The sequence below is a fragment of the Hydra viridissima genome, unplaced genomic scaffold (assembly GCF_058129835.1).
Source record: "Hydra viridissima isolate aposymbiotic clone 2 unplaced genomic scaffold, HvirCarnegie_v1 scaffold_12, whole genome shotgun sequence".
Taxonomy (NCBI): Eukaryota; Metazoa; Cnidaria; class Hydrozoa; order Anthoathecata; family Hydridae; genus Hydra; species Hydra viridissima.
Window position 1 is genome coordinate 10,622,068 of NW_028324311.1, and position 25,099 is coordinate 10,647,166.

A 25,099-nucleotide genomic window follows, 5' to 3' on the forward strand; every position below is an offset into this window, starting at 1 on the left:
GTAAGCGAAGAGTGGATAAGGTGCGCATTTATTCTCGGATTACTTGACGAAGCAAGAAAACAACTCCAAACAGCACTCTCGATATCAACAATGTCGCTGCACCAGATCGCTGAAAAAGCAAGAAGTTTGGTAATCTTGCGTTGTAAAGAATCGTGTTTTGTTAGTCGCGTGAATCTTGGTGCTATTGGTTTAAGAAAGGTTCCTCAAGGAAACGGAAAAAAGACCATGACTTGCTACCGATGCGGTGAGGAGGGACATATCAGTCGAAATTGCAGCGAAGGAATTGAGAAGAAGAAGTGTTTTGTGTGTGGAATGGACAACCACCTGGCCCTGAACTGTTACAAAAAGTGTACGAACTCAAAAAACATGGAAGGGAAGCCACCCGTCTATGCGCGAGCGGCTTCCCACGAAATATAAAACCACCAACTCTCTGTGTTTATGTCAATGGAAGAAAAATAAAAGCATTGTTGGATACTGGATGCTCGAAATCAATTTTAAGTCAGGATATCGTAAACGCAAAAAATGTCAAACACGCAAGACAAAAGGTCGTGATGATGAATGGAAAGTCAATTGAAGTAAAACACCAGATTGTTGTTAATCTTTCTATAAATAACACTACCATCGATTTGGAATGCCTGGTTGCCAACATTGTCCCCGAATATCAAATGCTACTTGGTATGGACGCAATACGACGGCTTGGAGGTGTCCAAGTTGGGAGAGACGGCGAAACCATAAACTTCAATGTGGAAAAACTATCTATCAGTGCTACTGCAGTCTCTCAAGAAAAAACGAATGAAGTATCCTCGCCTACTATTCAAAAGCTGATTGATAAAGACTTCGTAGCAGAATTCAAAAATGGTAGCTGGAGCGTGTCTTGGAAGTGGCTGATAGAACCACCAACTTTGACAAACAAAATTCCAAACTATCATATCTCTGATGACGTTAAAAGTGATTATGCAAAGGAAATAAGTGAATGGATAGCACAGGGATGGCTGAAACCATTTGAAGGAAGATGTAATGGCATCATTCCGTTGATGGCAGTAATTCAACGAAACAAATTAAAAGTACGTCCGGTGATGGACTACCGGGAGCTGAATCAATTTGTGTCCAGTCATACTGCAGATGGCGACGTTTGCAGTACCAAACTTCGCAACTGGAGAAAGTTGGGAGAAAATCTTGAAATAATCGATTTAAAGAAAGCGTATCTACAGATTCGTGTCGACGAAGCACTGTGGAAATATCAAGTCGTGGAATATGAAGGGCAGCGTTACTGTCTAACAAGATTGGGTTTTGGTTTGAATGTGTAGCCCAGAATAATGACTAAAATTTTAAAAAAGGTATTATCCGTAGACAAAGTTGTCGAGGCTGGGACGGACTCATTTATTGATGATATCATTGTCAATAATAACATAGTGTCAAGTTGCAGAGTTCGAGAACTCTTGGAAAAATATGGCTTGGATTCTAAGTTGCCAGAAAAACTTGTCGGCGGTCGTGTGCTTGGATTGCGAGTGTACAAACAATGCAACCAAGTCCGTTGGAAACGTGACAACATACCTAAAGTTCCTGAAGGAAAAATGACACGTCGGCAAATCTTTTCTTGATGCGGACAGCTGACCGGACATTTTCCAATAGCAAATTGGTTGCGCCCTTCGTGCAGCTATCTAAAAAGGGTTTCGAGTAGTTGTGGATGGGACTCTTTTGTGGACGAACGTATTGTCAAATTAGTAAACAGTTTAAATGAAAGACTTACAAAAGAAGATCCCGTTCATGGGTCATGGAACGTCAAAAACACTTCCGAAGCAACAGTGTGGTGTGATGCAAGCAGCTTAGCCGTTGGCATAGTGTTGGAAGTGGCTGGGGAAATAGTAGAAGACTGTTCGTGGTTGAGGAAACAAGATGATACGGCTCACATTAACCTCGCAGAGTTAGAAGCCGTGATAAAAGGAATAAATCTAGCAACAAAATGGGGATTCGAATGTATTACCATAAAGTGTGATTCGGTTACTGTTGCCGGCTGGTTGAACTCCTTAATTATCGGTGACAAACCCGTTCGAGTACACGGTCTTGGAGAACCACTTGTCCGTCGCCGGTTGTCGTTAATTGAAGACCTTGTGAAGGAGTGCGGTATAAAATTAAAACTTTTTCTGGTAAAGTCGGCAGAAAATAAAGCCGATGCTCTTACGAGAGTACCGCAGAACTGGCTGCATTTAAACCATTCTGCAATGACAGCAAATGTTGTACCGCCTGATGTGAAGTCATTTCATAATCTTCATCACTTTGGAGTCAATCGAACCCTTTATCTGATGAAACAGACATCCGAAGGAGAAGGTTAGTAGAAAAGACGTTGAATCAGTCGTGAAAAGTTGCGAAAGATGTTTATCGGTGGATCCTGCGCCAATAAAGTGGGAAGAAGGAAATCTTGAAGTTGGAAAGAGTTGGCACCGTTTAGCTATCGATGTAACCCACTATAAATCAGAGAATTATTTGTCTATTATTGACTGTGGAAAAAGAAGCAAGTTTGCAATTTGGAGAAAGCTACAGAACGAGAAAGAAACAACAGTGTGTTTCCATTTGGAAGAAATATTTCGAGAAAGAGGACCACCATGGCAAGTTCTATTTGACAACAGCAAGACCTTTCGCTCAAACTCGTTAGTGAATTATGCGCAGAATGGGGAGTGTCCATCCTGTTTCGTTGCGCTTACAGGCCATCAGGGAACGGAATTGTTGAACGTCATCACCGCACTATCAAGCGAATGGCAGCCAGAAGTGGCAAAGATCCGCTAAAAATGGTATATTGGTATAACCGGGCTCCCAGGAAAAATGGCGAGGAAACATCGCTCCCCTACAAAGCTATATTTTCTTATGAGTTGAAACCACACACAATTTCTGCGAAAACCAACGAAGAAGTTCTCCACAATTATTTTCAAGGACAAGAAGTATTTGTAAAACCACCTGACTCGAAATGTACGAACGAATGGAACAGAGGAAAAGTTACAAATGAAGGACGAGGAGTTTCGGTAGAGATCAATGGATTGCCGAGACACATATCGGACGTCCGTCCTGTTCCCATCGCAGCCGATTTGCCTACTAGAGGATCGGAAGAACCCATTGCGGACAACCTGAATCACCGAAAATCGATGTGAATGCGGAAGTTCCCGAATAGATATGCAGACTTTGTGATCTAGAGATCAAGGGGTGTTGTAGTTGCGTCATTGTGTAATTCATTGTGCACAATGAATATGTAGTTCAATGACTATATATGGCTCGTTGTGCATAATTCATTGTGCACAATGAATTTAGAAATGATATTTAAATTGTACAAGCGTATGAACATTATGAGAAAATATACAGCAAACATAGAATTTAGTTGTCTTGATATTACAGTTCTTTTAGTAAAATCCCTTTTTGAATAACTGCTCTGTTTGTAGGCAGCTCACTAGGAATAAAATCTTTTCCAGGTCCAATAAAATCTGAAATTGCACTGGTGGATGATCTAGTCTTAACTTTCGACATTTATAAATATCTCGATTAAATAACTAATAACGAATAAAATAGTAACAGACTTCGATCTTGTATAAAGCTTTTATACAGCGGAGAGCCAAGTGAAGATATCTTTTAAAATTAATTCGGCGCTGCGCTTATTAGGAGAGTTTATTACAAAAAAAATATTTTTGTTTACTTTATAACAATTTGTTTTTTTCATTTTAATAATATGTAAATATGAAAATTTGGGTATCAAGACGTTTTCTGATCAAAAAGTGGTCCATAACAAACCTACCTTGAAGTTTAATTTTACATAGGAGTACACCTTTTTTTAAGCTTGAATTTTATTTTTTTCTAAAACATATAAATCTCACTGTACCCTAGTAACCAGCCATCCCTAGTAAATATTAATGGAGGTTTCTTTTCTGAGACAATCTAGAGCCCAAGCGCCGGCTAAAGTTTCCCGCCAATTTACAACAATCATATTGAAACTGCGATTCTATGGCTGTAGATGACTTCTGCTGGTCAATAAACTACGAAGATTTTTTTTTGTTATTGTTATCATTTTGATTAGATAGATATCTAGCTTTAAATAAATACAATACATAAGTAACTGAATTAAGCTCTACGATTATCATATTCTATTATTTTATTTTGTGTCAATTTAATTTCAAAATTAAGGTAGATTTTATTTTTGATTTGTATAAGTCAGCTAACTAATAAAATGCCTAAAGATTACAGTGAAGAAAAAGGTATGATTTAAAGATCAGATTTTTATTATATATATATATATATATATATATATATATATATATATATATATATATATATATATATAAAGCAAATATAAAAAATATATATTATAATACAAACTTAGTAAAGCAGAATCTCTCTTCATTGTGAATTTAAATTACAACAAGAAATCTAACAACTCATGGTTGGAAAGTTTATTTTTCAATTTAATGATCAGAAAAAGGGATAATAATTTTTCATAGGCTAAATGTTTGACCATTAAATATTAACATCTTAAAAATTAAAAAAAAAAAAAAACTAAAAAAAAAAAAAAAAGCAGTTAATAAATCTTGAGGAAAAAAATACATCACTTTCATTTAAGCATTTTTAAAATTCTCAAATGCAGAAATATTGTGAGCTGCTTTCTTGTAAATAATTTATTTTTCTTAGATCATGTGCGAAGGTTTCTATCTGAATACTATGTTGATGGTGTGAATGGTAAAGATTTCAAATATGGAAATGCTTTGGTATGCTTACAGTTTTTTAATTACTATCAAGTTTAAGGACTTCATAGTAAATAAATACTGAAGCAGTTTTGTTACTGCTATAAGATATTGGGTTGCTAGCTTAAAAAAAGCAGAATCTATTAATGGTTTATTACTATATGTGTGTATTTATTATTAGTTAGTCTTTTTTATTACTGTTTTAATCTTTTCAGGTAAAAATTGCTCATAGAGAAGAGACTAGTCTTTGCATTGAACTAGATGATGTTCAAGATGTAAACCTTTTATATTTCTATTCAATCATTATTTAGTGAGCACTTAGAACTAAAACTTAAGAAAAACTAAGAGTTCTGTTATAATTTTTAAAGAGATATTGTTTTGAGAGGATGGAAAGTAACTTACTTACGGTTGCACAATTTTGATTTAACCAATCATTATTGTACTAGTTTATGTTTAGGACCATACGTATTTTAACATGTCCAATGTCAGAACCGAATTTAAATAGAATAGAATGAGACGATCAAATTCTTTATTGATCAAAGCTATTTAGAATCGAATTTGAACTTTCTTTGTTAGGATCGAATCATTTACAGTCGAATTTTTTAGGATCGAATTTTTTTAATTAAGTTATTAAAACTTGTTTCAGTCAAATAATATAGAACTACCATCTAGAACCAAATCTTCTAGAATCGAATCAGTTAAACAAATAAAAAATTTAATGTATGCAATGGTATATTAAATAGTATATTAAATAAACACATTTATAAAATCTGCTGTTGGTCCTCTGCATAATGGACAGTGATTAATAGAACTACTTTGAATAGCTTCAGCACATTGCTGGCATAGGCATAATGAAATCTGCAACCGGTTACTCTTATGTTTGGAAAAATAGCTTTGGCAGAGTTTCCAATGGCAGTTTCATAGTCAGCCATCACAGTCTGTGGCACTAAAGTTGGAGAAAGTTTGTGAAGCTTTTTAAAAACACATAGGTAGAGACCTTCTTTTCATCCAGTCATTAAGACATGCAGAACAGGCACGATCATTGTTCCTAACTCCAGTGAAATATTGAACAGCTGACCACCATGAAAGATGGTAGGAACCACACGAAATGTAGCATCAACAAACAGGATAGTGGTTTCTGAAAAAGAGAAATTATTAACATTTAAATTACTTAAGGTTAGGTTCCCCCATTTTGATATTGAAATGAATTATAGTTTAAAAATGATTTACCTGACAAATATGTCAGCAGTGTTGAAGAACAAAAGAACAAAGCTATTTGATCCTCAAACTCTACAAGGCCTTTGTAGATGATAGAAAATGGATTGGGCTGCAACATGTTTAGAACTGCTTCATTTGGAGATTTAGGGTTTGTGTTGTAGCGACTTCTTCATGCACTCTGTAAAATTTGTTCACACTTTCTGAAAGTAAGTGCAGACTTAACACCTTCATTTGAGGACTGGATGACCTTGTTGTAGATTTTACGTAAAAGTAGCTGTGTAGTTGAAGCCATGTAATTTCTGAAGAGCTGGAAGATGATCAAAATTTTGGGCCTAGTTTCACAAGTGTGACCATGTATTGTCTCAAGTAAATTAGTTAACAAAACTATTTTTGCACTTCTGTCACAAAGATGATGGTGCTTACACTTGAGATACACAAAACGATTGTTTTCCTTATTTTTTTTGTACCCAATGTCCCCTGCAACATACACAAATGTTTTCCGTTTGTCACCTTCAATTTTTCTGTATTCCATTTTGCTATTAAATTTAAACAAAGCTTGATATATTTTCACATGCATTCGTGGGATCTTACGATGTTTGCATAAAATTTTACAACAAAAAATATATATTATTTGGGAAAATAATAAAAACCTTTTTTTGAAGGATCATGTACACTTTAACCTTTAACATTAAAACCAGTTTGAAAAAGTTATGCTGTCTTTGAATTGCATCACAAATGCATTAAAATTACAGTTGTAAAAAATTTGACTGTAAAAAAACTCGATGCTAAATTAATCGGCTGTGAAAAGTAATTAAGTTTTAAAATTACAAATTTGATTGTTAAAAAATTGATTGTACAAATTCGACTGTAAAAAAATCGATGCTAGATTATTTGGTTGTGAAAAGTAATTGGATTTTTTTAAAGTTTTTTTAGTTTGATTAAACTTTTAATGATATTCGATCATCTCATTCTATGTTCAATAAATTTGATTCTAGAAATTAGTTAAATCTTTTTCGATTCTAAGCAGTTTTTACACAATTCAGTTCTAGGACATTTTCACAAATTTGGTTCTGGCATTGGACACCTAATTTAATGACTTTTTTTAGGCAAACCCTGAGTTGGCAGAGAATATAGTCAGCAATACTCGGCGCTACACACAACTGTTTTCAGATGTTGTGTTTGAAATGCTTCCTGATTATAAAGAAAGAGAAGTTAGCTTTTTTATATGTTTTGATTTTTCAATTATTAATTAAATAGATTAATTTTTAATTAAATTTTTAATTTTTTATCTTAATGGACTAATTTACATATTACATTGTATTTGTTATTGTATATGTTGCTATCAGTTACTTTAAGGAAAAGTTTACTGATTCTAAATTGATCAAATAAAAACCCTTTAATTCTTAAATTGCTACCATGTAACACTTTTCTTATCGTATGTTTTTTTTTACATTAAATGTATTTTCAAAATATAAGTTCTATATGATGCAATTATTACTGTGCTTATCAGCCAGATCTAAATGTGATGTATCAAACTAAGAACAAGCGTCTTGTGATAGTTATAACAGGATTGGTGCAGCAGATTTCTCTAGAGATGCTCATTGATTAGTTGGCATATTTCCAGCTTTTAAGGGCTATAATTACTTGTTTTTGCAGCTCTTTCTCTTGTCACTCTGTTATATTCAGCTAAGTATATTTAAGGATAGCATCTAAAAGATTTCTCAATTGAGGCTCTTGGTGATGAGTCTAAAATCCCAAAGCAAGTTTTTTAGTTTTCAGGGCTGGTGAGTATAAAAACTGCTCTTCAAATGGTTTTAGTAAATGATGAATTACTTTCGTAATGACACATGGATATTTTACATATCCTTCAACTAATGTAATATCTGGCCACTAGTTTAAGAAGTTTGAGGTAGCTTTTTACTTTGTTCTAAAAAATTTTTACATTTTGGGTCTAAACCACCTTTCTTGGCTAAATGCAAGTTTTTGCCTTTAAGGGATAGTATAGAGTGAGTGATTGAGCTTCATCTATAAATTAAATTTAATAGAATATGATGATATTGAGTTATCAAGTAAACTTTAGTTTTTTATTTTGATCCTTCTTTTGTAATTTTATGAAGTGATTTTGTTGATACTTAATTCTTACCAGCTATTAACTTGTTTTACGTTGAGAAAGGATGTAAATTTAGTGATGTTTGTGAATACCAGGTTTGAGCTAGGTAGCAATAGATCTAGTCTAAGTATTTTTCATATTTGCTGTATTATCTATGTAGATTCCTAGTAACATTAATAGGTTGGACTTCTTCTAAATTAATTTTGATTACTTCAGCAAGCTATTCTCTTTTGTGTTTCTTAGCTCTTATACAAATAATTATGTTACATGTATTAAATCATTCATTTGTCTTATCATGTTATATGTACTTGTTACTTTTATATCAACTTTTATATAGTAGCTAATATATATTAACTCTTATTAAAATTAATTTAATTTCTACTGCTACTTTTTCTAAAACAATCAGCTTTGAGATGGCCACAGTTAATTATTCCTTTCTGTCTTTTAAAAATGCGCTACTTGAAAATATGTTTAACAGAAACAAGTTTAGGTTTAACTAATTTTTTATTAATTATGGAATGTATGTAAAATATACCTAATATTTGTCCTGCTGGCCAAAGAATTAGATCTAAAACACTGATTTAGAGCATTGTCTTTAGTATATACATTGACCCCAAAAAGAGTTAAGTCAGTTTATCTTTAAATCTTAAAATATGAAAGATAATTCTCAGTTTACATATTTGCACCGTTACATCATTTAAAAAAATCATGTTAAACAAATCTGAAAGCAAAAGTCTAACTAGAATGAAGAAATTTTTTGTTTGTTTTGATTTCCCTTTTATTCCCTATCCATTAGAAAGCATGGGGGGGGTGGAAGAGATTTAATTGTTGATTAAATTCTGTTTTATTATAGTTGTTGATATATATGCATTCAAAATGTTTTTATGATAAATTTAAGTAAAGGTAAGTTATCAATTGTTAGCTATTTCAGAAATACTTAATCAAAATTCTTATTACCCATGTTATTTTATAGAATATAGGAAGATAATTATACCAAAGTTTACACTGTAACAATAAATTTTCACTGGTAGTTGATGCACCTTATAAAAATATATTATATAGAATCATCTAATCAAATCATAATTGAATTTTTGAAATAGTTATTTTAAGAAACTATAATTTGAAAATTAAGGTTTTTCTAAAAAGAAAATGCCCTAATATACATTATCTCAAACCAAACAACATATAGTCTTTGCATTTATTTGAACATTTAATTTGTTATGCATGTCATATTGATCATTTCATATTGATCATTACAGTTGGATGTTTATAGTTTAGTGAAGTTTAATATTTCAAGCTAATTGGTTAAGAAAAAAAGTTTTTTTTTTTTTTTTTAGATATTAAAATCAACATTATATATCTCAACTATTATAGTTAACATCTTATGTTCTTTTTTTAAACTTCTAAAATAAATATGACAAACATACCTTTTCAGACGTTATCTTAGATTTTATATATAGGTTCTAATAATGATAAATAAATAAACATGGTTTCAGCAAAGTCTGAAAAAAAGCTGAAAAAAAAAAAAAAAAGGATAAAAGAAGCCCTATATTTTTTATTTATGGATGGAGAAAATGCTTTCTATGGTACCAAACTATTGTCTGTTTTTAAAGAAATTTATTATTGTGAAAATGTAAATTATGTACCCTATGATTTAAATGCTACAAACAAGTTTTATTTACTATAAATTAAAAAGTGGTTTTATAGTTAACAAAAAGTTTGTGCACTTTAAAAAAGTTTTGTTGACATAATAGTAAGCCTACATTAAACTAGAAATACATTTTAAATTGACAAAATTTACCTGGATTTGTTTTTTAAATTAGGGATATGATGACATGAAAACAATTATTAAAAAGCTGTTAACAAGTAACCTGTTATAAAGGCTGTTGTTTAACTAGGTTTTTATCTGATCCCATAATTGCTCATGATGATCAAAAGGCGAATATGAACTCTAGTTGGCTTATTAAGCTGCTAGCAGCTGTAATATTTTCTTGGTCTGAAGCATTCAATTTGTATTTTTTTTTGTTTGTTTTTTGTTTTTTTTTTCCTCTCATAGTTGGATATATTTTAGAGCCAAAAATAATTTTAGTTTTTGGCTCATGAAAGTCATATTTATCTCTTATTTTGTATGTTGTTTTTTATGTGCACTTGAATTAGCATCTCTGAATTTTCATCTCCTTTTGTGAAAATAAAAAACATTAGCAATACTAAAAAAACAATTCTAGTATGTGAAACAATTTCAAATTTTTGAGTTAAATCTTTCAGAAGGTTAAAATTTCTTTGTTATCATTTGACTAATTTGATGTAGATGTTTCCTTTATTGCCATCTAATTAATCTTTATTGTTATGGTTATCAAGTGATTAAGGTAATAAGACAAAATAACAAGAAATTTTTTAGAAAAAATATAGCACTTTTTTAATAGTGAGATTAATTTTTATTTAGTCAAAAAACAGTATTAAAAAGCATGTTATTTCTGCAAAAATTAAATGAAAAATAAACTTTGTTTTTATACCTTTACAGGGGGTTAAATTCAGTGCATTAATACATATTTGGCATCAATTGTTTTGATTAATTTTTTTTTTTTTTTTTTATGAAAAAAAAAAAAAAACAGCATTATTAAAGTATATAGTTATGTTTTATCATCCAAAGTATATAGTTAAATCTAATCTTCCTAGGTTGAGCATAAAGATGTCCTTGATGTTTTTATTGAGCATAGGCTAATGATGGAGCGACAGCTTCATCCACCTCAACCTGGTGAATCACAGGCAGATGCTAGGAAAATGTATCCTCCTGAACTTTTAAGGAGATAGTGAGTAGCTAAATCATTTGCTATTTAAAAGCCTTATATTTTGAGCAAAAAAACATCTGATATTATGTTAATATAATTACAATATAAAAGAATCTAGTAAAAAAATATTGTCCAATGAATTTAATTCTAATTATTGCTTTAAGTTGAATTTCATTGAAGTATTTTTTAAATAACCTAAAAACCTAATTACTTTATTTTTATGAATATATTCAGAAAGAAATATAAAAATAACAAACAAATCTTTAACAGACTTTATGATTGCAACATTTCTTTTTCTTAAAGTATAAAGAATTCTCAAACAAGGCTATTAAAACATAAAATCCTGCAATTATTTTTTCACACTTAAGTGCTAGCTCTTCAAATTATATTTCTTCTGCAACTTAGAGCTTAAAAATTTCTAAATTGATTTTAGTTTACTGCTAATAGTTTCATAAATTAGTCAAAAAGATTGCCCATATTTTTTCCTGAGTTAGGAGTAAGCATGAGGCACCCTCAGGATTAAAATAGGATAGATAAAAACAGGGGATATCATGCAAATTCCATAAAGAATGTCATAATGGCAGTCTAAATAAAAGCTAGCCCAAGTTCAGCACACTCTTTTAAAAATGCTTACCACTTTACTTAATGCTGGGTTTGTATTACTTTGTTTGACTAAGTTATAGAAAGCCAACATTAAGTTGATGATGTATTTAAGCACATTTTAATTTTTTTCTACCCGGTTCTTTATTTTCCTTTTTCTTTCCTTCCTCCAAGACAGTTTCAAATGGCTTATCAATTTTAACAACTTCAATAGAATTCACTTTTGGGTTTGAGAAGTAATTGATTCATAGATTACTGTTTTTATAAAAATGTGGTTTTAAGCTATTTGATCATGCTGTTTGTGAAAGATTTTTGTAGTATTTTACCAGCAACAATCATAGATTTCATAATAATGGCATTTTTACAATATTTCTGCAAGGTTTCTGCAAAATTTTCTCTTTACTAGGTCTCTATCTATGCCAACCTTAGTGTACTGTGTTTCTTTAGCGATTGTCATAATGTCATTGTATCTTGAAGAGAAAACACTTTTCTAATCTATCCTATTTTAGTATCCTAGTTAAATAGTCTCTAAAGTATCAATAGTAAAGCTAGCATCTTAAAAAATCCTGCTATTATTAGAACTTGATAAGAAATATTGTTACTAATTACGCCAAAAGTGAAATTTTATTATGGAGTAATTATGAAATGCACTTTTTTACAAAACAACACTTTCCTCTTAAAATTTTATTTTCTGAGTTTTAAGAGCTTTATTTGTGTCAGTGGCTAAAAAATGAAGATAGTGATTACTTTTTCAATTCTAAGCCAAAAGGAAAAAATTATCTTGATGAAAAGATATTTTTTAAAGACACCAGTTACTTTTGCAATACTAGTAACCTATGAATCAATTTTTTGCACCAAATTTCGTGTCAATAAGAGTCGCCTGTGTATGTTACTTGAAGTAATTTTAATGTTTTTCTTATATTTTCAAATGTAATTATTTTTTTTGGAGTGAGTCTTGTGAATAAAAACTGTTACTTAATCAGTAATCATCAATATGATATGCTGTTTTATTTTAAAAAAATAATTTATGGCACTTTAAAATTATTGTAAAAGAGTAGTAATAACTCTAAATTTCTCTTTAGTGAAATTCAGTTTAAGCACAGCAGTCAACAAAAACCGGAATCAGTAAGGAATATTAAAGCTGAGCGGATTGGAAAATTGTCTGTGGTGCGTGGGATTGTAACAAGGTGCACTGAAGTAAAACCTGTGATGTCAGTAGCTACATACACATGTGATCGTTGTGGGGCTGAGGCATACCAGTGTATCAATTCCCCTACATTCATGCCATTAATTAATTGCGAAAGTCAAGCTTGCAAGACAAACAGGTACAAACATTTCAAAAAGTTCAACTAATATTTTTCTAAAGAGTATTATATTTCTGAATATTTTTCTGTATGATTTGAGTATCTGATATTTTTTTTAATGAGATTTTTCATTTAATAATATTAGGTCAGGTGGTCAACTCTACCTACAAACACGTGGATCAAAATTTATTAAGTATCAAGAGTTAAAGATTCAAGAACATAGTGACCAGGTTCCTGTAGGTAATATACCAAGAACAATGACTGTTGTTGCACATGGTGTCAACACTCGATTGGTTGTGCCTGGTGATCATGTGCAAGTTACTGGTGTGTTGCTACCTATGATTAAACAAGGTTTTGCAGCAGCCATACATGGATTAAACACAGAAACTATATTCGAGGCTCATGTTAGTTGATTTTTAATAGGGCAATTATTATTTGAAAACCTTTATTCTCTGACAATCTTGTTTTTTAAAGTTTTTTAATATAAATAATATTTTATATTACAAATCATTTCTATTGATAACAATGTTTGCACTAAATATGAGTTCCTTATAGCAGGATTTTTTACATGCTTCTCTTTATAAAAATTTGATTATAGAAAATTGTTAAGATGAATAAATCTGAGGAAGAAATGAATGAACAAGAACTCTCAGAAGAAGAAGTTTTATCTCTTTCAGAAGGTTAAAAATTTTTTGTTATCACTTGACCAATTTGATGTAGATGTTTCCTTTATTGACATCTAATTAATCTTTATTGTTATGGTTATCAAGTGATTAAGATAATAAAACAAAATAACAAGTTTTTTAGAAAAAATATAGCATAAACAATATTTTATCAATTTTGGAAATATCAAAATCTGTTGTTTCCAAAGAATGATTGGGGAGGGAAGGAAGTACTGAGGCACTTTATGAACTACTGATTTTTTCTGCCATTCCAAATTGGTACCAACCAAATACACATTGAAATAAAACTCAATGGCTGCAGAAAATGTTCTACAATTTCTGATTTGCTGAAAAATTAGTTAATTAAGTACATGGAGTATGATAGTTCTCTTTACCCTCCCCTACAAAACTTAAAAGTTTTATTTGAAACTTCTGTTAATGGAAAAGTTGGATGTGTGTGTGTGTGTGTGTGTGTGTGTGTGTGTGTGTGTGTGTGTGTGTGTGTGTGTGTGTGTGTGTGTGTGTGTGTGTGTGTGTGTGTGTGTGTGTGTGTGTGTGTGTGTGTGTGTGTGTGTGTGTGTGTGTGTGTGTGTGTGTGTGTGTGTGTGTGTGTGTGTGTGTGTGTGTGTGTGTGTGTGTGTGTGTGTGTGTGTGTGTGTGTGTGTGTGTGTGTGTGTGTGTGTGTGTGTGTGTGTGTGTGTGTGTGTGTGTGTGTGTGTGTGTGTGTGTGTGTGTGTGTGTGTGTGTGTGTGTGTGTGTGTGTGTGTGTGTGTGTGTGTGTGTGTGTGTGTGTGTGTGTGTGTGTGTGTGTGTGTGTGTGTGTGTGTGTGTGTGTGTGTGTGTGTGTGTGTGTGTGTGTGTGTGTGTGTGTGTGTGTGTGTGTGTGTGTGTGTGTGTGTGTGTGTGTGTGTGTGTGTGTGTGTGTGTGTGTGTGTGTGTGTGTGTGTGTGTGTGTGTGTGTGTGTGTGTGTGTGTGTGTGTGTGTGTGTGTGTGTGTGTGTGTGTGTGTGTGTGTGTGTGTGTGTGTGTGTGTGTGTGTGTGTGTGTGTGTGTGTGTGTGTGTGTGTGTGTGTGTGTGTGTGTGTGTGTGTGTGTGTGTGTGTGTGTGTGTGTGTGTGTGTGTGTGTGTGTGTGTGTGTGTGTGTGTGTGTGTGTGTGTGTGTGTGTGTGTGTGTGTGTGTGTGTGTGTGTGTGTGTGTGTGTGTGTGTGTGTGTGTGTGTGTGTGTGTGTGTGTGTGTGTGTGTGTGTGTGTGTGTGTGTGTGTGTGTGTGTGTGTGTGTGTGTGTGTGTGTGTGTGTGTGTGTGTGACACACACACTCTAATTAATAACTAGTTGTTAAGTTATTAACAGTAGATTAATTTTTATTTATGTTCAAACTCTAGTTTACAATTTGCTTTAAAGTATTTTATCTATTTATTAAAATTTATCAATCAGCCTGTAATAACTAGACTTTAGTTTCCAGTATTAAAATTGTATATTGAGATTTTGTTATAGAATGACTTATTGTTTTTTGATTACTTGTTTTTCTTGCTAATTAGAGGCTGACTTTTATGAAAAGCTTGCATCTTCTATTGCTCCAGAGATCTATGGGCATGATGATATCAAAAAAGCATTGTTGCTTTTACTTGTAGGAGGAGTTGACAAAAATCCAAATGGAATGAAAATAAGAGGTATATATAGATATAGGTTTGTAATAATATAATTTTATTTGTTTTTTTAATTCTTATATCCAATTACTTTAAATATGCCAATGATGAACTTAAAATTTTAGAAGCCGTTAACATAATGTTATAAAGGCTAATGATCCTGAAGTTTTCAACCTGACTGGCATCTCAGGATTTATATGAAATACTAATATATTTTCAAAGTTAGTGCAAAAGTAATCAGAACATTAAAAAATCTGTTAGAAAAACAAGATCTTATAAGAAGTTCTTACAAATTTTGAGAAATATTACTTAATTTCCAGCTGAAATTACATAAAGTTTTGTTACTCAAATTATTTTAAAGGCAGTATCAACATGCTTCTTATGGGAGACCCAGGTGTTGCAAAATCACAACTTCTTGGATATATTGATAGGCTTGCACCAAGAAGTAAGTATTAGTTTGTTAAAAGAAAAAATAATCTAATTAATATTTAATGTTTTAATCACCTTTGAGTTTTGTACTCATTATGTAGCTTTAATCATTCCAATAGTCAGTATCTTTTTTTAGGTCAGTATACAACTGGGCGAGGTTCTTCAGGTGTTGGACTCACTGCTGCAGTTACAAAAGATTCTTTGACTGGAGAAATGACATTGGGTAATTTTTAGGGTGCTTTTTTTTTTGTTTTTTTTTTTTGTTTAGAAATAATTAAAATCTTTCATGAAACTGTAAAAATATCCTGAAAGTTCTCAAAAAGTAGGAATTTTCCAGTTGTTTGTTACAGTTATTTTAAAAGTCGTCATTAATTTATTATTGTTTTATATTTTTCTAATAAACCTTAAATGTCCATAAGTCTCTATTACTTTCAAATTTTCTTATCATTTTTCTGGATATATTAAGAATCATTTAAATTAATTGACACCTGCATTAAAGACTTTTAGCCCAAAAAAATGTTTATGTACAGCATGCAACTGTAAAATCAGCACTAACTTTGGGACTATAATTTTCATTATTTTAAATAGCTCTTTAAACTTGATTTTTTTTCCCCCTAAATTCTCTCTTCTTTTTTTTTTTTATCTAAATTTTCATTAAATAGATCTATAAAATTGATGTTTTCTTTTTTGAAATTCTCAAAAAGGTTGTAATTGACCTTTACTTTTAAGGCATTATTTCTGATTCAGAATAAAGATGGGTTAAAGAGCTGTTGACAACACTATAAATCAATTGGTTTTGTTGAAAGAAAGTCAGGGAGTGAAATAACATGAGGATGCCTAGGTTTTTAAAACTGTCAGCAAAATCCAGTGCAATCCAGTCTGTTCTGTGAGGGAGTTGGCTAAAGTTTTGTCTGTAAATTGTGACTATACTATTTTTAATGTGGTAAAATCTAAGACATATCATCACTAACACTAAGAAATGTACCAGAAAAAATCTGCGCGGACATTATAAGGGATATTTATCTAACTATTGTATTTCGATATTGAATGTTATGCATATTTTGAAAGTACATATATTAATATTTTTAAATTTCACTTCAGAAAGTTTGTGAAGTTTTGTACGTGAGAACGCACGCACTTTGCGTTTTACATTAGACACCAGCTTTTGCACAGTCTTCGGCTGGACTTTCTTGGTAGCTCTCATCCATTTATTTTTGAAGTCTTTAATGTTTTTAGCTTCTTTTACATTGAACCTTAGTTTTCTTTTGACAAGAGCCCAATATCTTTCGATAGGAGGTAGTTCGGGACAATTTGGTGGATTGCAGTGTTTTTCAACGAAATCTAGTTTATGTTCTTGAAGCCAGTTTAAAGTTGTCCCAGAGTAGTGACATGATGCTAAATTGGGCCAAAATAACGGGTTACCCGTGTGTGTTCTTAAAAACGGCAAAAGACGTTTCTTGAGGCATTCTTTTATGTATATTTTGGTGTTAATTGTCTCGTAGTCACAAAACAAGAGCTTCTTTCACCACATTCACAAATTGCTTGCCAAACTAAGAATTTTTTAGCGAATTTTTGCATTCCAATGCATTTATATTTGGAATTCAGTTTCTTGCGATTAATTGCTGAATAACATTGGTGTCCTGGAAGAGATCGGAAATATGCAGCGCAATAAGTTTCATCGTCAATAATCAAACCGGATTTTTTAGCACATAATTTTTTATAGAGCAGCTTTGAACATCGAATTGCGACATTTTCTTGCTTTTCTTCACGACGAGGAACTTTTTTCTTTTTATAAGATTTATAACCACAATTTCTCTTTACTCTTTGTATAGTGGAAGCACTTGTCTTAAATTTATTCGCTAATGTTTGAACAGAAATCTCCGGTTTTCTGTCTAAGGCATCTTTTACCTTTTTACCAAGATCTCGTCTAACAAAACATTTTTTTCTTCCACTTCCTGATTTTCTTTTGATTGTACCAGTGTCCTTAAATCGTTTCACAACGGTCTGCACTGTTCTCACAGCAATCTCCAGCTCTTTAGAAAATGTTTCGTTTGATACACCAGGATTTTCAACGAGAAAATGCAAAATTTTTTCTCGCTTCTTATCTTGATTTGATGACATTTCAATTAAAGCTAATTGTTTTAATAACAGAGTTGTTTAAATTTTGAACAACATTAATACAATCACATTTTAAAACGATTAGCTATTTTAAATGATGTACGGTTTCCGTAAACACCACATCAGAACACGCGCAGATTTTTTCTGGTACATGTCTTATTATAATAAAGAGAATATTAAGGGGTAATAAAAGAAATGATAAGAGAATATTAAGGGGTAATGAAGAAAAGCCTGCCAATTATTTAGTTCATAGATAAGCTTTTTACTTTGGATTTTGTGTCTAACAGTTGGACCGATCACTATATCAGGTTCAAGTTCAGAACAAAGCATCAAGCCTCTTTGTTAATGCTTTGAGTTGGATTCATGCTGCTAAAAAATGGATAAATAAATATCTTGGAAAAGCATTTCAGGCCAGATGATGCCAGTATTATGTTCTAACAGGATTGAGCTCCTCAAATAGCCTAAGAGACAGGTGTTACTTAAGGAAAATCTATCAGATTTTGAAGAATAAATTCTTTGGCTTCCTAGTTCAGTAGAATTAAGTTTGCTCAATTATATAATCTAGGCATATGTTAGGACAAGACCTTGAGCATCTTCTCATAACTACAGCATTTCCCTGATGATCTTCATCATCAAAACGTTGAACACCAATCCCAACAGTTATGTCAAGAAGACCTGCGACAGGTTTAACAGTAGGACAAAAGCTTTGATTAATAGTGTTATTGAGTAATTTATGTGAGAATAAAAAATTTATTTTTAAAGTATATGATTTTGAACTTTCACTTTTCTCTTAACACTGGTGTTGGTGCAGATTTTACAGTCACATCCTGTATGATTTATCAATACTTAGTAATAATATCTTTAAGTAATTTTAGTTCTGTATCTTACAAATTCAACCTTATAAAACAAAAGTTAAGCATTTTTTTAAGAGGGTGGAGCTTTAGTGTTGGCAGATCAAGGTGTTTGCTGCATTGATGAGTTTGATAAAATGGAAGATGGTGATCGATCTGCCATTCATGAAGTAATGGAGCAGCAGACTGTATCCATTGCAAAAGTTTGTTAAATATTTTTAGTACAAATTGTAAATTAACATTTTATTTTCTTTACTATTCTTTTATTACCATATGAATTATAAAATATTACTATGATTTATTATATAAATTATTTTTATAGGCTGGTATTATTACTACACTAAATGCACGTGTATCTATTCTGGCTGCTGCAAACCCAGCATATGGTCGATATAACCCAAAGAAATCTGCAGAGCAAAATATCCAATTGCCTGCAGCTTTATTGTCTCGCTTTGATTTGTTGTGGCTGATTCAAGACAAACCAAATAGAACAAATGATTTGTTGTGAGTCAATAGTTGGCAGAATATTTTATTTCTTGTTAAATTTAATCTTGAATAAATCTTTATTATTTGATTGGTTTTGCAGAAAGTATATTTTAACTTTTCTTTGCATTGGTATATGATGATGCAAATTCTTAACAAGGAAGGTTAGGTTATAAAAGAAAAAAAAAACATCTCCACATTGCATAGCTTTAAACTGATTTTTTATTTTCAAATGCATTTTTTATTTACTTGATCAAGATTGGGGTGAATGTCCTTAGGTAAGTAGTAGAAGATGCTTTAAGATTAGGAATATACAAAAAAAATGTAATTAGAAAAAGCAAACCTACATAGATGAAAAAGATGTTGTTGCTATTGCACTTCTAAAGTTTATTTAACAGCTTCTTCTATGCTGAGCAATGCTAGTAATGTTTTGTAATTTAAATATTTTTTTAGAACTTGTAAATTTCAAAATACGCTTTTGACCAAATAATATTCCTAAAAAGTTGGACTGTGCATGTATGTATGTGTGCATGTATGTATGTGTGCATGTATGTATGTATGTATGTATGTATGTATGTATGTATGTATGTATGTATGTATGTATGTATGTATGCTAATCTAGGAAAATAAACGAAAGAGAAAGAAAAACATTGGTGCGTTGCTCCAATTGCTAGTATAGTGAATAAGGTTATGGTTGTTCTATAATAGTGTTTTGAAGGGAACTCATGAGGCTTATACTTTTAAATATCTTAAAAGAGATTTAAATATCAAAGGAAATAAGAAAAGTGATAGAGAATATAAAAACACGAGCAAAATATATTCAGAAAGCAAACAAGGAAGTATTCTTTTCATGCTATTCTTGTAAATAAATTTTGAACAGTTATAAACAATTCTTAACGTTGGTATGAAGTAAAATGACCTGCGCAGAGGATTGGCAATATATGGAGAATTACCCATAAAAAATCTTAATTTGATTTAGCCTTGTTAAAAATTTTGATTGTTTGTGCAGCAGTCTTGATAAAAGTCTTGACTAATTTGTAATAGTCTTGTTAAAAACTTTGATTAATGTGCAAAAGTCTTAATAAAAACTTTAATAATGTGCATTTGTTATTTAAATGTGCATTATATGTTATTTTGAACAGGTTGGCCCAACATGTAACTTACGTCCATCAAAATTCTGTCCATCCTCCAGCTCAGTATACCCCTTTGGATATGAATTTAATGAGGTACTTGAAATCTTTCTTTCCTATAAAATGTAACAAGAAGTTAGTTTTATGCATTAAAATTGTTTAAATGCTTTCTATAAAAATTGTACTTGTTTTACAGGCGCTACATAGCCCTATGTAAAGAGAAGCAACCTTCGATTCCGCAAGAACTCACGGATTACATTGTGAGTGCTTATGTTGAAATGCGGAAAGAAGCAAGACACAATAGAGACATGACTTTCACATCGGCTAGGACATTGCTTGCGGTTCTTCGCATTGGAACAGCATTGGTAAGTTTAGTAATTTAGAATGTAATTATTGTTCATAGTTAAGATGTTAAGCAATTGATAATTTTCAGGCACGCCTTCGTCTAGCTGATACAGTTGAAAAAGAAGATATAGATGAAGCTATGCGGCTTATGGAAATGTCTAAAGCTTCTCTATCTGATGATGACGCACCTCAAAGGTAATTTCTCTTTTTTTATTTCTTTTCTTTTTTAATATTTAGTTTTCTTGTTGTAACAAAGTAGACCTTCGCTGTTTACTTAAAACCTTTTTTGTAGTTGGTATTAACATCCATTTAAAAGATACGTTTTGAAATTTTAATCACTGAATCTTTAAAAAATAGGCATCAAGTTTAAAAAGCTTTAAAACATTCAGGTAAATAAAAGCGTCATTATTTTTAAATTAATTTTTAGGAAACCACGTGCTGTTGATGCTATTTATGGACTTATTCGAGAGATTGCCGGATCTGAAAACTTTGTAAAGTAAGACTTTCATTTAAAATATTTTGCGTTTTTTTTTTTTTTTTTTTTTTTTTTCTCTTTTTTTTTTGTTTTGAGCTTTTTAGTTAAAAGTTTTTCAAACTTATCATTTTTTATTTGAAGAGTTGACCATGCAAGACAACGGTGTTTAACAAAAGGCTTTACTCCTGACCAATTTGATGCTTGTCTCCAAGACTACGAAAACTTAAATATTTGGTTACTCAACAAAGCCAGAACTCGTATTACTTTTGTCTAAACTCTCTGGTGACGTCTTAGCTAGAAATAGAGACCGACTACTTTATGCTTGAAGAAGGGGAGTAAATTTTAGCGAAGCAAGAACATCTATATCGGCTTTAAAACTTGTCTTTCTTCCAAACGATCTATCAGTTTACGATTATATTAATGCTATGTAATTTTAATTTATGAATGTATATACTATAGTATTTGTATCATATATGACAACTAAGTTTAAGCAAATCTCAAATTAAGTTACCTTTAATTACTATGGCCTGATTTTATGATGGAAAAATCCCGGCACTGGGGCGGGATTAATTTGTTGGGTTTTTCGATTTATTGAAAGAATTCTAGCAAATTAGGACGGAAATTAGGTGTCGAATCTGGACCCATATCTTTAAACATCCACTAGTAAGATTTATACAGAATTGTGTGAATATTGGACAGCAATTTATTGATTGCCTAGAACAGTAGATGAAATGAGGTTAAAACCTTTACAGATTAAAATGCTATCATTAAATGTAAAGGTTCAATTTTTACGTTCAAAACTAGTATATGGTTCTTGTTTTTAATTTCGACACTTAACAGTGAAAATGAATCATTACAACTTCCTTCCACTTACACACCTTCAGTTTAAACTAGATGTAAAGGTCTGGAACTCAAATTTTGAATTAGGTGAAACATTTCTTTAATAGAAGCTCCCTTTAATTCCGACAAAACTGTTCAACTTTTTATGAATTAATAGAATTTGAAGCCCACAAGATATACTTGATCTTCATACATAAAAAATCAACCAATTTTTACACAGCGTTTGAAATGCTTGTAATCTTCGGCTAACCGCGATTATTTTTATTTATAGAAAAAAAATAAGCTGCCTTGCATTACTTTCGTTTAATGAAGAAATTCTTTAACAAAGACTTTTACTGAACTGATAGTTCTAATTTTGTAATCAAATAAAAGTGTCGACGCTGTTTAACTTAAAATTGATAGTTTGTGGCACTTGTACACTCAACCTGGATAGAAATTTATTATAATACTGTATCTGTTCTTCTCTCTTTTCAACCCTTTCGTTAAACATAATCAGAACATAACCTACTGTTGCTTCCAGAGCACCAGAATGGAAAAACCAAACTTGAATCGATTTGCAGAAGAGTTTCATCTCTTGTTTGATTTGTCTCTTTTTTTAGGCACGTTTTTGAACTTGAAAAGAACTTTGTTTTTTACTTTTTTAAAGTATCTAAGTTGTTCCAGCACACAAAATCTCTAACTGTTCGATCTATTTGTACAACGTCGGTAACAATTTTTCTATTAAACACTGACTTATTGCACTTTAGGTTAAGTTGTGCCTCTGGTTTAGTTATTTTTATATGATTTAAATCTTCTAACTTAATATAGCAATACAAAGTATACCTAGTTTAAGTTAGCATAGCGACCTTTATCAAAGATTTACCGTTTACAGACAAAAATGGACTAGATCTAGTCTAAGCGACCGCATCGATTTGTTGTTCTGTTTATGTTTAATCTATTTTCCGGAAAATGTTTTGTATCATTCATTTGTATAAATTTGATGAAAAATCTGTTCTGTATTTTTGTTCGTTTGTCTGACAGAAGGCCTAAAATATGCATCTTCCAAACTTGTTATTGTTTTATATATAGAATATATCTTTTGACATGCTTACATAGTAGCCAAACAAAAGCAAGAGTTTTAAAGAAAATAATGTTTTTAAGGAAAAATGGGTATATATAAAAGACCTGTGAATATCTAAAGCATTAACTAATTATCTTAAACACAAGTATATATTAACTGTTTTAAGCGCTGTAATAATTGGTTTTTATTAGTTGCTTTGTTGCAAACCGTAACCTCTTGTTTTTATACTTTAAAAATAGTTGTTTAAGCATTTTTAAATAAATTTTATTAGAAAATACTAGAAGTCAAATTGTTCTTTAACTTAAATGAATTTTAGTTGTTAAGAGATTTAAAAACCACTTCTTTCTTTTCTTTGCATCTATCAATAATAAATTAGTTATCTGGAATCTAATGTCAATCCATTTTTTCATTCTGTTAAAAGTCTCCTACTCTTGATAATTAAAAGATAGAATTAGTCTAATCATTTTTATAGCTCTTCTGCTGCTTTTATTTTCTAGCTGATATAATGGAAAAAATAGATATAAAATCTTCAAAGCGAGCTAGAATGAATGAAACAGATGAAAGCAGCATTAATGGGCATAATGGAAGTCTAGATCTTCTTACAAGAGCAGTGGGTTTTTTGTTATTCTAAAAATACATATCTGTAAGCAATCCTATAAATTATTGTAAGATTTATTCAAATGTGACATGTATTTAGTTCTGCAACAAAAATCCTGCATATTTTTTAGGTAAATTAGTTTAATTGGTATTTTTTGTGTTGTCATGATTTTTGTGTTAGCACTTTTAATGTATTAGAGTTAATACTATATATTACTGACTTTTAAAACCAAATAAAAACTAAAAAGTTTTTATTTATATTCACTACTATAACAAAAAAAACAAGTTCCATAGTACAGTATTTAAACTCAGTTTGTTACCATTAAAATACCACCTTTAAATTTATAAAACTTTTATCAGGAAAAAGCTAATTAGGTAAATTGTTGTGATCTCTGTTTCTATTGTGTATTTCAAAAAAATTGCCTTCATCTACTTCATTAGCTCTGTTTTTGTTTAATAAGTTAGCAATAAGTTAACAATTCTAGGGAGAAACAAATAAATAGCCATAAATCCAAAAATTTTTTAAGTTGTAATTTCAGTTATTCTGTTTTTGTTGTTTTTTGTATTATAAATTTAATATTCCAATGCTTTGTTATAAAGCAAAATTTTTGTGTAAATGAAAATTTTCTCAAACCTCAGTGTTTAGATATAAAAAAGAAAGTTTAATTTAATGAACAAAAAGTTTGCAATTTTAATAAAATAACAAAACTCAAATAGTTCAGATGAGATATATAGTTTAGTAGATAAATATTTATATTTGTATAAAATTAAAATTTGCATTTAAGCATATTGAAATCTTGTGTATCAATCCATATCATGATTGTTTACAGGAATCAGAAGTAAAGGATGAGGACCAACACACCAATAGCAGTAATGAAAATAGCGGAGAGTTGTATGAACAAGATGTCATTCAGCTTGTAAAACATTTACATCAAGCTGTTAAAGAGCTATCCAATGAGAATGCTCAACTTAAAAAAAGAATTGCAACTATGGAAGTGGAGAAGGAGCATAAGAAGCGTTTGACCAATCTTAACAAGCATGTCAAAAGATTTATTGACTTATCTACAGCTGATCAGAGTTTTTGTTCTCATACTGATTGTGCTGAAATTAGTAGTGATGATGATTCCAAACCTACAATGAGCATGTTGATAAGACAAAAAAAATTGCCATTGTGCAAATATGATTACTCCCATGAAGTCCAGGTGAGTGATGAGTATTTAGAACTTGCAGAATCAGTCCGTAGCCGCAGTGTTTCTCATAAGAACTTTGCAAAGAACTTACTTCAGGAAATTTATAAAGATCGAAAACAGGAGTTAGTAGGTAAAAATACTCGCGGGAAGCGTGGTAAAGCTCCATTGCCCAAAGATATTGTTGAAATTATTAAATCATTAGTGTGGAGATTTTATCCTGATATTATGGATTCACCAATTGGAGAAACAGAATGGGAATTATGCATTGCAGCAATTGATGAGTTTCTGCGCAGGAAAAAAAGTCTATATGGTGTTAAAGAAAGTTTATGAATTTTTTAAAATTGTTATCTGAGAGAAGTTATTTTTAAAGTAATTAAAATGTAATAATAATTTTTTTAAATTATTTTACATTAGGTAGTTTTTTGTTTTGTGTTCACTTTGCTATGAGTTCATTTTAATCTTTAAATTTAAATTTTATACTTGATTTTTTTTTTTTTTTTTTTACCTTGTGTTTTTGAACATACTTGCTAGA

At 31.0% G+C, this 25,099-nt stretch overlaps 3 protein-coding genes and 1 pseudogene across 6 annotated transcripts; 3 read left to right on the forward strand and 1 right to left on the reverse strand.

Annotated features, from left to right (window-relative positions):
- The first annotated feature begins 1,316 nt into the window (after window positions 1-1,316).
- LOC149881224 (uncharacterized) lies at window positions 1,317-2,333 on the forward strand. The gene is made up of 2 exons (XM_090067953.1): window positions 1,317-1,585; window positions 1,658-2,333. The coding sequence occupies exons 1-2, from the start codon at window positions 1,317-1,319 to the stop codon at window positions 2,331-2,333; spliced, it is 945 nt and encodes a 314-aa protein (XP_089924079.1).
- A 1,632-nt stretch (window positions 2,334-3,965) lies between these two features.
- Window positions 3,966-21,382, forward strand: LOC145193759 (DNA replication licensing factor mcm7-B-like). Of its 3 annotated transcripts, none has more exons than XR_016445398.1 (18): window positions 3,966-4,235; window positions 4,666-4,742; window positions 4,934-4,993; window positions 7,043-7,147; window positions 10,723-10,856; window positions 12,518-12,760; window positions 12,885-13,143; window positions 13,338-13,419; window positions 14,942-15,073; window positions 15,411-15,494; window positions 15,615-15,701; window positions 16,226-18,650; window positions 18,770-18,951; window positions 20,073-20,156; window positions 20,257-20,425; window positions 20,494-20,600; window positions 20,833-20,901; window positions 21,022-21,382. XR_016445398.1 is itself a non-coding variant. In XM_090068058.1 (18 exons), exons 1-18 carry the CDS (start codon window positions 4,208-4,210, stop codon window positions 21,152-21,154), a joined length of 2,160 nt encoding a protein of 719 aa, XP_089924184.1. In that variant the 5' UTR covers window positions 3,966-4,207; the 3' UTR covers window positions 21,155-21,382. The 3 variants fall into 3 exon arrangements, 1 of the variants encoding a protein (XP_089924184.1); XM_090068058.1 differs by having other exon boundaries at window positions 18,526-18,650; XR_016445399.1 differs by lacking the exons at window positions 18,770-18,951; window positions 20,073-20,156; window positions 20,257-20,425; ... (1 more) ...; window positions 20,833-20,901; window positions 21,022-21,382 and having other exon boundaries at window positions 16,226-16,391; window positions 18,162-18,288.
- LOC149881225 (uncharacterized) lies at window positions 5,480-6,468 on the reverse strand (annotated as a pseudogene).
- A 1,869-nt stretch (window positions 21,383-23,251) lies between the features above and the next one.
- On the forward strand, window positions 23,252-25,052 carry LOC145194003 (uncharacterized). Of its 2 annotated transcripts, none has more exons than XM_080071576.2 (2): window positions 23,252-23,390; window positions 24,208-25,034. In XM_080071576.2, exons 1-2 carry the CDS (start codon window positions 23,286-23,288, stop codon window positions 24,895-24,897), a joined length of 795 nt encoding a protein of 264 aa, XP_079927702.2. In that variant the 5' UTR covers window positions 23,252-23,285; the 3' UTR covers window positions 24,898-25,034. The 2 variants fall into 2 exon arrangements, with proteins under 2 accessions (XP_079927702.2, XP_089925117.1); XM_090068991.1 differs by having other exon boundaries at window positions 23,276-23,423; window positions 24,208-25,052.
- The last annotated feature ends 47 nt before the right edge of the window (window positions 25,053-25,099 follow it).

Coding starts and splice junctions, on each gene's coding strand:
- LOC149881224 (XM_090067953.1), top strand. CDS start 1,317: ATGACTAAAATTTTAAAAAAGGTATTATCCGTAGACAAAGTTGTCGAG. Junction 1,586..1,657: donor GAAGGAAAAATGACACGTCG/GCAAATCTTTTC, acceptor CCCTTCGTGCAG/CTATCTAAAAAGGGTTTCGA.
- LOC145193759 (XM_090068058.1), top strand. CDS start 4,208: ATGCCTAAAGATTACAGTGAAGAAAAAG. Junction 4,994..7,042: donor AACTAGATGATGTTCAAGAT/GTAAACCTTTTA, acceptor GACTTTTTTTAG/GCAAACCCTGAGTTGGCAGA. Junction 13,420..14,941: donor AGTTTTATCTCTTTCAGAAG/GTTAAAAATTTT, acceptor CTTGCTAATTAG/AGGCTGACTTTTATGAAAAG.
- LOC145194003 (XM_080071576.2), top strand. CDS start 23,286: ATGGAAAAAATAGATATAAAATCTTCAAAGCGAGCTAGAATGAATGAA. Junction 23,391..24,207: donor TAGATCTTCTTACAAGAGCA/GTGGGTTTTTTG, acceptor GATTGTTTACAG/GAATCAGAAGTAAAGGATGA.